This window comes from Dipodomys merriami, unplaced genomic scaffold, assembly GCF_024711535.1.
Source record: "Dipodomys merriami isolate MVZ:Mamm:240054 unplaced genomic scaffold, mDipMer1.0.p SCAF_11, whole genome shotgun sequence".
NCBI classification, from domain to species: Eukaryota; Metazoa; Chordata; class Mammalia; order Rodentia; family Heteromyidae; genus Dipodomys; species Dipodomys merriami.
The window spans coordinates 38,663,195-38,674,111 of record NW_027202382.1 but is presented as its reverse complement, the minus strand read 5'-3'; the positions used below and the strand labels follow the sequence as shown (position 1 = coordinate 38,674,111).

Here is a 10,917-nt window from a genome sequence, read left to right as displayed (position 1 = left end):
GGTCAAAGTACATACTACACATGTATAGAAATGCAGTAATGGAATTTATAATTTTGTACAAGAAGAAGTAAGAAACTGGATAAAAGAAGACTCTACAAAGATTGGTGGCAATAAGGTTCAAATTAGTCTGCAATTTGATCTCTTAAGATTCAAGGTCTCAAGCTGGGTGCTGGTGGCTCATGCCTATACTCCTAGCTACTCAGGAGGCTAAGATCTAAAGATTGAGGTTTGAAGTCAACTTGGGTAGGAAAGACTATTGAGAGTTTTATCTCCAGTTAATCACCAAAAGTCAGAAGTAGAGCTGTGGCTTGAGTGGCAGAGTGTTGGCCTTGGGTACAATGAACTCAGGGACAGCACCTAGACCTTGGGTTCAAACCCCAGGACTCATGTGCGCACTCGTCTGAACACACACACACACACACACACACACACACACACACACACACACACACACACACACACACACACACACACACACACACACACACACACACACACACACACACAAAGATTCAAGGACCTAATTTCTACCAGATTGGTAATCTTATCTTTGGGATTCTTATGGGATTAGGAAAACAATTTCATTATATGAAATATAATATGTTAACAATTAAAAATAATGTACTTAATAGAGAACAATTGGATTTCAAAAGGTGTGATTTAGCCAATGCTATGAACTAGGTTATCAGTGGTAAAAGTATGACGGCCTGCCCAGTCTTCCCAGAACGTTCTCTCTCCTTGCCACTATCATGTGTGGGCTAATGGTCTGCGCTGCTCTGAAGATGTACAGAGGTTGGGAAGATGCCACACAGTCTGGAGTTTTTCTCAGCAGTCTCAGCTTTGGGAAGTAGAAGCTGGGCTTTACCTGTCAGCATCAGGGTAGCTGCAATTTTTCCTCTCAAAGTACAGAACCCCTTTTCTTGGGCAGGGGTCTTACTCACCAGTAACAAATCCTTTCTGTGTCAGAGAAAGGAAAGAATAAACCAGGGAATGCAGAGAGTCACCTAGCTTGACCCATGTTTTGGAAGCAGTCAGATGATCTAGTTTATATTCTCAGCTAAACTGAGCCTCAGATGCTATACTTGGATAAAGAGAATGCCACACAAAATAAAAAAACTTTCTATTTGTGACATGCCAGGATTTGAGGACTTGGGAATACTGATGGGACTGAAGACAGCAGCTACTTACTCAGAAAAGGGTTGATCACTGGCCTTGTTGCTTAGCAGGGGAAGGGGATAGCTGGCACCGACAGAGGTCTCATAGCAGTCAAGGGAGAAAGGGGCCCAGGCTTAGTGTGGGAAGTGGGGGCATTCACTATACTTGGGAGTTGTGTGACCTTAGGATAGTAATCTTTCCATTGTGGCCCCAGGCATGAAGACCATGGGATTTCCCCCATCTCCAGCTGTCATCACTGGCCTCTTCAGCTTTTACCAGTAGTAATGAAGGGGTGGGGATCTAGAAGATGATTGCCTTTCACACGACCTTACCCCAGGGAGAGTCTTTCTATCCACCTCCCTCCTCCAGGGAGCTCATTAAGAAGGGAGGCCTGGGAGAAGAAGAGAGACTGTGGAACACCAGGATTCATAAGTTCCATCAACTCTCCGAGGGATTGAAGTATGTAAGCTGAGGAAGCTCAGGCATAGGGCTGTCTGTGGGATGTTGGGAGAGGATGTGTGGTGTGGTAGAAAGGTTCTGGGGAATGAAGATCCCTGAGGTCTAGTTGGACAATGAGCAGCTCTCATTTGGGGAAATTCAGTGCCTTTCTAAATTTCAGGTGTCTCATCTGTAGCATGGATTTCATAGATGGTATGTTCTTTTACTGCTGTAGTAAAATACTTGAGACCAACAACTTCAGGGAAGAGAGATTCATTTGTTCACTGTTTCTGAAATTTCAGTCCATAGTCCTTGACTGTTGGTTCTAGACTCAAGATGAAGCAGAACATCATGGTGGCAGGATCAGGTAGACAGGCTGCTCAGCTCATGACAGACAGGAGCAGAGAGTGAGAAAGGGAAAAGGGGCCAGGTATAACCTTCGTAAGTGTACCCCCAGAGACCTATTTTCTTCCAGATAGGCTCCACCTCCTATATTTCTACCTCCCCACCTAAAAAATTCAGAGGATTAAACATTTAATACGTGGGCAATTCTTATTCAAACCATGAGTGAGGAGATGACCAAAGTACAATTCATGATGTATGGAGATGTCACAATGTCACCTAGTATGTTCAAAAAAATTTAACAAGTTAAACTAGAGTTAGGCATCTTTGGTTTGATTTCCTGTTCTTCTATTTATTACCTTAGGAAAGGACACTCAGTTTCTGCAACTGGAAAATGATGATATAATAACAACCTCACAGTATGCCCACAGCATGTGGACATTTAATTTGATATCTTAAGAATGTCTTAGTGAAACATAATCATCATCGTCAATATCAATAACAACAAAGCAATGCAGAAAAGAATTGTGAAAAATAGCATTCATCTGTGTGTATCAGTATAAATATCTTTTTTTTTGGCCATACAGGAGCTTCACCTCAGGGCCTTGTACTTCTAGGCTGGCAGTCAACCACTTGAGCCATGCCTCCAGCTTTACTTTGTGCTGGTTATTTTGGACATGAAGTCTGGTGGACTGTTCTGCCCTGGCTAGCCTTAAATTCCTATCTTCCAGATCTCAGCCTCCTGAGTAGCTAGGATTATGGATGTGCCAACAGTATCTGGTTAAAAATATCTTAGTAAGGTAAATTGTAGTGAGTAGGATTTTTTTTTGTGTGTGTGTCTGGTCGTGGGGCCTGAACTCTGGGCCTGGGCACTGTCCCTCAGCTTTTCAGCTCAAGGCTAGTGCTCTACCACTTGAGCCACAGCACCACTTCCAGCTTTTTTGCTTATGTGGTGCTGGGAATCGAACCCAGGGCCTCAGGCATGCAAGGCAAGCGCTCTACCACTGAGCCAACTTCCCAGCCCCGTGAGTAGGATTTTACAAAAATACTCTGATAGGCTTTTTTTTTTTTTTTTTGCTCACATCCATCATTCCACTACTTGAGCCACATTTCCATATCTGGATTTTTGCTAGTTAATTGGAGATAACATCTCTCAGATTTTTGTCCGCTCAGGCTGGCTTAAAATAGTTCTCAGATCTCAACCCTCTGAGTAGCTAGGATAATATATGTGAGCCATGGTGCCTGGTTGGGTACTGTGTTTAAGTTGCTTTTGCATATTCTTTCTTCATCAGACTCTTCAATGCCATAAATCTGAAATCTTTCCCTAGCCCTCCTCAGCTACCACGCTATCAGTTACTATGGGCAGATCCATATAGAATCCTCCTCTGAAAACTAATAGAAATGTGTGACTCTTTGGCAAAATGTCCATTGTCAAGATTATTAAAGTGTTATTTACATAAATCACGGATTCCACCATTGGGGAACCAAACCTTTGAGGGCGGTCAAAACCATTTTTTGAAATCTGGATTCATAGTAGTACCTAGGGTTTAAATATACACTTGCTCATGGTAGTCACTAGAAACCGTGTGATTTGCCCCAGGTTGATGTTCTTACTCATGTCCAGTAGAACCCTTCATGACCTCTTTGAGAGCTTTGTGAAAAATAGAAAGGAAAGATAATCTGATGAACACCAAGGTCACCTCCTAATTATGGTATCACACCATTTTATTCTTTCGATGAGTAAATCCTGTCCCTTAATTTCCTCAGACCTTTCTTCATGTCATTGTTCCTCAGGCTGTAAACAAAGGGGTTCAGCATAGGAGTCACTACTGTGTACATGACGGTGGCAACGCGGTCCTTCACCACCGAGTACATGGACAGAGGCCGGAAATACACATAGATGACACTGCCATAGAACAGAGTCACCACAGTGAGGTGGGAGCCGCAGGTGGAGAAGGCTTTCCACTTCCCAGCCGCGGAGGGGATTCTCAGCACCGTGATGATGATCCTCAGGTAGGAGAAGAGGATGCACAGGAAGGGGGTCACAATGACCGCCAGGGTCTCAGTCATGACGACAATCTGGCTGGAGGAGGTGTCAGAGCAGGACAGCTTTAGCACGGGCTGGGTGTCACAGAAGAAATGCTTAATGACATGGGAGGCACAGAAAGAGAGGCGAGACATGAGGAGCACCCGGAATAGGGCGTGCAAGTGGGAGATGGCGCAAGAACCCAGCAGCATGAGGAGGCAGCGCCGTGGGCTCATAGCCACGTCGTAGTGGAGGGGGCTGCAGATGGCCACCAGGCGGTCAATGGCCATGGAGGCCAGCAGGTAGCTGTCAGTGTTCCCAAAGGCCATGAAGAAGTACATCTGCACTAGGCATCCCACATAGGAGATAGCCTTGGTCTCTGAGAGCAGATTCACCAGCATCTTGGGCACAATGACCGTTGTGAAGCAGATGTCCATGAAGGATAGATTGCTCAGGAAGAAGTACATGGGAGTGTGGAGTCTGGAGTCGGAATGTATGGCCAGGATGATGAGCGCATTCCCCAGCCCGGTGACGAGGTACATGATGAGGAAGATGGCAAAGAGGGGTTTCTGCAGGTGTGGGTTGGAAGAGAGGCCCAGGAGGATGAAGCCCGCGGTGCTGCTGCTGTGGTTCTTTGACTCCATGGCTGTGGGACAGACTGTGGACTTTTGAAGGACAGTTTGATCAGTGCAGTTTCTTCATTCACCTCAATCCTATTAAAATGGAACACAATTTTTAGAATTTTGAGGAATATGTAATTTAAGCAAGTATGGACAAACACATAAAGCAAAATATTCAACAGTGGACACTGAAAAAAGATTCCAAGTAAGCTCCTAAATTAAAAATGGAAACTACTTGTGTGAGAGGCCATTTCTATTTTGTAAAATTCTCCTGAGTTCTTTTTTTCTAAACACTTTCTATGTGGTTTCTTGGCCAACTGCTTAGTCTATTTGTCTGCCTGTTTGTATGTCTTTATTTTTAGAAGAGGTTTCTGGGTATCACCTTGAATAGGATATTTTTATACAAGGCATCCTCATAAAAATGAGGGCCTCTCATTCAGTAACTTCTTCCTGTAGTTCTCGAAGTATGATTTTGCAGTGATAATACATTAGTGAACACCAGAAATAACCAGAATTCCTTGATTTCCATCAAAGTAGGATGAGTTGTGTAAAATCCAACTAGTGTTTATTTGGACATACTTGTTTGGATCCTATAATATGGATGCTTTCATGTTAAGCTTTGGGTCAGGAATGCTATCAAAAAGGAATACTACAAGTAGCCTATGTTATTGAGATTAGTCCTTTTAATATAGTATTCTTCCTGACTACAAACTTTTCTAGAAGGTTATTATTTTAAGTATTCAAACATTTTAAGAATTTAAAATTGTAATGGATAGGAGTCCAATTTCCACCAATACATTGGAAAGAACAGAGGTATAGATCTGTGACCTTTATTAAGCTAAACTCAGATGTGGACTAAATCAATAAAAAAGAAACTAAGGAAATGGGATTATATATTAGAAAAGATAATATTGTCAATCCTTTCAAGTGACACAGTCATCTACTGGAAAGTTCAAGATAAGCATCTGAAAATCTTTTGAAACCTGTAAAGAGTTCATCAAAGTGTCCAGATACCAGCTAGATACCAAAAACAAGGCCATCACCTTTACAATATAAAATTGGGCTGGGAAGGTGGCTTAGTGGTAGAGCGCTTGCCTTGCATGCCTGAGGCCCCAGGTTCGATTCCTCAGCACCACATAAGCAAAAAGAAAAAAAGCCGGAAGTGGCGCTGTGGCTCAAGTGGTAGAGTGCTAGCCTTGAGCTGAAGAGCTGAAGGACAGTGCCCAGGCCCAGAATTCAGGCCCCACGACCGTCCCCCCCCAAAAAAAAACACACATTAAGGCTTTTACCATAATCTTACAGAGATTTGAAAAATAATTCAGTTAACAATAGCCAGAAAGTATGACATATTTAAAAATGAATATGAGGGAAAAGAAGGAAGTAAATGCTATACAAGGAAAGTATAGTGGAATGGAAGTGAGATCTATCTGAAGAAAGTATAATGGAACAGAAGATGAAGTAGAAATTCTATACTTCTAAAAAGAGGGCTAAATATTTAAGAATGTCAGCTTCTTTCAAATTAATAACATGTAATACAGTTTAATAAGACTCAGGAATTTTAATGGAGTTTGAGACTGTGCTAAGATTAATCTAATATAGCAAAACAAAAATGACTAAAACAATATAATTTTCTAAAACTTAGAATGATGATACTCCAAGGACTGTCAAAATTAGGGTTCTTAACTACAAGCCAAAGCATAGAGAAAAAAAAGTCAATGAGGTTCATAGATTTCTACATATCTTTATTAATATAGAGACATTCTAACTTTAGAGATCTTATTATACCATAACGATTCATAGAGAAAAAAATTAAAATGTAACAGTCGAATATTTGGGAATGCTGGGTTAGATTCTAATCTAATGCATACATGGAAGTTAAAAAGTGAAAAATCCAAGACAGTAACAGAGCCTATTTTGGGGTTTCAGGGTATGAATATTAATTTAGACAAGAAATGAAGTATAAAAGAGTAAAGAAACTGTGCTATTAAAAATTATGTCAAAAGATTGTAAGCAAAGTTAAAATTCAAACCATTGTCTTCCAGAAAATATCTGCAGCATAATTACCAAAGAAAGTATATGACAAGATGTTCAACCTCTTTGCTAATCAGAAAACACATATGTACTGAAATACATTTTTCACTAATCAAATTTGGCAATACTTTTGGAGGGACAATTTCTTAATGAAAGTAGCTTCTTATAACATATACTGCTAGTGTCTGGGAAAAATCAGTACAAACCTTTTGACCTACATCACCTTATATAACAATTCTCTTTGTCTTTTCTTCTTAAGGGATCATATTTGAGTAATATGAAGACACATACACACATTTTAATAGTATTATTGCCTGTAAATATCAAACAAAAACACAAACTATTTGCAGATGAAATGTCCAAACTGTTCACAAGGAGATTTATTAAACAATTTACAGTAAACTTTTATCGCTTAATACCATGTCATCTCTAAAGAAGTAAGTAGCTAATGCCAGCAAACATTTATTAGGCCTCAAAACGTGCCACACGCTATTAGGAGACAAATGGAGGGGATAACAATGCTCGACAAGAAATGTTCTCATTACCTTACTCATATAACTGTAACCTCTCTGCATAGCATCTTTACAGTAAAATTAAAAAAATTGAGCCAGATGCTTTGCATGCCTTTCAAAATTCATTTTTACTATCTCCAAATCCTAAGTGGTAACACTACTATTAATGGAATAAAAATTAGGGGTTGGCAAAGTTAAATGACTTACCAGATCCTTGAGTTAGTAAGTGAAGTTAGGTTTTGAACTCAGGCAGTCTGATGGTAGAGCTGGGACTCTTCTAGATAGAGCTGGTCTATCACTATTAATGGTCTGTCTACGATATTTTCATAAGTGACAAAAGCAAGTTGCACAATGAACACAGAATAACTCGTCTGTAAGAAAGAGATCTTTCATTTTGTTTTGTGTGGGTTTATGTTCACGTCGATGCTTTCTGAAATGAGATAGGGAGTTAACATTTTAAACCTGATATCAAATTATTTAAAATTATGAATACACACATATTCATGTTCATTTTATAATTGAAAGGGTACAGGTTCCTTATAATTTTATTTCTCAGAAAACTAAATTGTGTATGTAAAGACTTTTCTCCTTTGCCTAGACTTACATATAAGTAGATAAATAAATAGATTTAGGGTTACATTGTCCGTAACATTCCACCATCCTGATAGTTAAAACAAATTGTTTATGTGTATCTCCTTTTTGTATGAATGTTTGTTTTTGTACTTGAAAGAATTTTTATGATGTAGAATTAATTTGAAGATTGTGAAATGCTTAGTTTAGGAATATTGAAAAATTTAAGGTATTTTCTACCGTTCTACCGGAGTCAACAGCTCTTCATGCAACTCCTGGCCAAGGTGTTCATTTCACTCTGTGGACTCTCATTTCCTGTTCACTGTTGTTTTCAGATTCACTTCTGTGACATTGTTTTCCTGCATGATGATAGGCTGTCTAATTACTTTTGTGCTTGACCCTGGAATTTTCCAATCTATGCGGCATTTCTCAAGGCCAGTAGCTGAGCCTCCTTTCTCTTTAGATGGATCCAGTAACGGTGCATATTTTTTTTTCATGGCTTGGAAAACTAATTTCACTTCCATACAGATGATGGTATGTTCAGATGTGCAAGGATTTGTGTGTCTTTATGTGTGTGCACACGTGTTGTTTTCTGCCATTTGGAGACTCTAGGAAAGTAAAGTGCCATACCTCTCTCTAAGTTATCAACATTACTGTTCACACAATAGAAACAGGAAATGAAATTTTAATGATGTTGCTTCTCATCACTTACTAACTCAGAAGGTCTAGGAATGACTGAGAACATTTCTTTTTTAACTAATTGTATTTGTATAGTTGATATGTAGAGGGGTTACAGTTTCATGAATCAGGTACAATCAGTATAATTCTTTTTGAACCATGTCTCAATCTTTCTCTCCAGTCCCGATCCATAAGAGATCCAGTTTGTTTTTCACACAGGGTCTAGTGAGTATCATTGTTGCATTTGTTCATCATTGTCCCATCTTTTATGTGTCTTCCCTTACCCTCCTAAAGAAATACAAACTAACAAACAAGATAAAAGGAAAAGAAAACAGAAACAACAATAATGGCAACTAAAGAATGTCTCTTCTTTCCTTTTCTTGGAGTGACTGTGAACATTTCTAAGCCTTAAAATGTATTTATTCCTTCTCCTCTCCCCATCTTTAAAAAATAAGAACATTTTTTGCATGGCTAAACTTTTTCAGTGGACCTTTCTAGTTTGTGGACATTTATAACATTAGATTGGATTTCCTTCTCTTATTCAGGGTCTCTTTTTTAGCTATTGGCCCAAATGAAGCCAGGGAGGGTAAATTGGCAGTCAGTAAGTACCTAAATTGGAATAAAATTTCGTCTACACTGAACCAGTTCTGCATGTAGCCCTTGTCTTATTAATCCACATATTAACACTATGGTGTACGTGCCACTGTTTCTCTTTTATAAGGACATGGGGAAAGGGAAAGCATGTATTGAAGTGTCAAGCCCAGGTAACTTGATTCAAAATTTCATGTTTGTAGCTCTTCCATCCTAGTCTTCTTCATACCATGTGCATTTGTAGAGAACGATGCCAGGGTCCCTCAGCAGACATCCTCTTACTGCTATGTGTCTTGAGCCCCCTTACTGAGCTATCCCTTCTATATCATTGTTTCCCCTGGGTCCATCCTGGGCTCAAGTAGATAGCCCTTACTCTGAGTCCTCACTGCCAGCTTCCATCTGCTAACATCAGCAGTGGTGGCTGCAGGGGCCCAGAATTCTTTTGTGGCTGGGTTCTTCTCTTTTCAGCCCATAGATCTCTTTTTTCTGGCTAGCTTTAAATTTTTATCAGATTAAAGCTTTATATCTCTTGGTTCCAGAGAAGATGATATGCGAGAGTAACTTTTTTTTTTGTCAGTTGTGGGGCCTGAACTCTGGCCTGGGCGCTGTCCCTCAGCTCTTCAGCTCAAGGCTAGCGCTCTACCACTTGAGCCACAGCGCCACTTCTGGCCTTGTCTGCTTATGTGGTGCTAAGGAATCGAACCCAGAGCCTCATGCATACAAGGCAAGTGCTCTACCACTGAGCCACCTTCCCAGCCCCTAGAGTAACTTCTTGTATTTAATTTATTTTAGACTGAGACGTTTATGGGCAGTGTCAGACCCTTAGATTCTTCATTAAGTCCAATCCATCTACTTCCAGGCTGTTCCCAGCCTCCCTCTGACTCAATTTTTGTTAGAAATCACTACTTCCCCAAATGTCTGGTCCTGCCTCTTTCTCAATAGTTTAAAGTATTAAACTTCCAAGTGTTTAGTTCTTCCTGATGCATTGCTTAGCTGTGACTAGATAGTATTCTTAAGAACCACTGTTAACCAAGGAGGAGCAGTGTCTTCTGAATCATAGGAGGGAACTATGGAGTCCCACAGAGCATCTCTTGACCTGAAACCATAAGTTTTTAGGTCTCTTCACCAATCTCCTTTGTTGTTTAAGCATTCCAGGAGTGTGATTGTAAAATTTCCACAATCCCACAGTTAGGGAGCCGAGAATACCTATAGGATGTCCAGTCCCTTCTGGGAAAACTCTAACTTAGAACATGCTCTTATCCTTATTGCTCACAGGTAGACTGGGCAAAGAGACTTTACTAGAAGAATAAACCAAAGAAAAAGGTTATAGGTCATTTAGTCCTCATAACACTCCATGTTATGGGTAACAAAAGTGAGGTACCAAGAAGTGAAGTGACACCGCCAGCTGCTGGTGGGGTCCAGCTCCTGAGCATGTGTGCTAAACCCCGGCATCGTCCCTACTGTCCTGCTTACTTGCTCCTCTTCTCACCACCCAATTTCCTGGAGGAGAATCCTCTGTGGCCATTAGGTATGCCCTACAAGGGCAGAGAGCATTGCGTAGAACCCTGTTTTGCCCAGAATAGTTGTTTCACATGTCATATCTGACCAAAGGAAAAAGAAGACTGGAAAGATGGTGTTGCCCAGCTTTGAGATGGAAGGGAGAAGATAGGATCAGGAAAACGGAGGAGGAACACACGAAGATGCTTACCTGAGTCCCCATTGCCAAAGACCCCTCAACCTGCCTCCCCGTGTGAGAGGCACAGCACAGTCGGGGTCCACAACAGGCATTGGGGCCTGCTAGGTATGTGACAGAAAGCTCTGAATCTCTGAGGAAGGAGATTTCTTGAAGTGATGAACTAGTCTTAGAAATGTTCCGGTTATTTGCTACTACAGGGGAAATGGATGATAAGAGAGGAGACCCAGGGGTCTGTCTGCATGCCAGAGCCCGGGGAGG

General features: G+C 40.7%; 1 protein-coding gene across 1 annotated transcript; it reads right to left on the bottom strand.

Moving 5' to 3' along the window:
* Positions 1-3,660: 3,660 nt before the first annotated feature.
* LOC138816566 (olfactory receptor 1L4-like) lies at positions 3,661-4,605 on the bottom strand. The gene has a single exon (XM_070006403.1). It carries the CDS (start codon positions 4,603-4,605, stop codon positions 3,661-3,663), a length of 945 nt encoding a protein of 314 aa, XP_069862504.1.
* Between the last annotated feature and the right edge of the window lie 6,312 nt (positions 4,606-10,917).

What these genes read in the sequence shown, in the direction of transcription:
- LOC138816566 (XM_070006403.1), bottom strand. Translation starts at nt 4,605, where the DNA reads ATGGAGTCAAAGAACCACAGCAGCAGCACCGCGGGCTTCATCCTCCTG.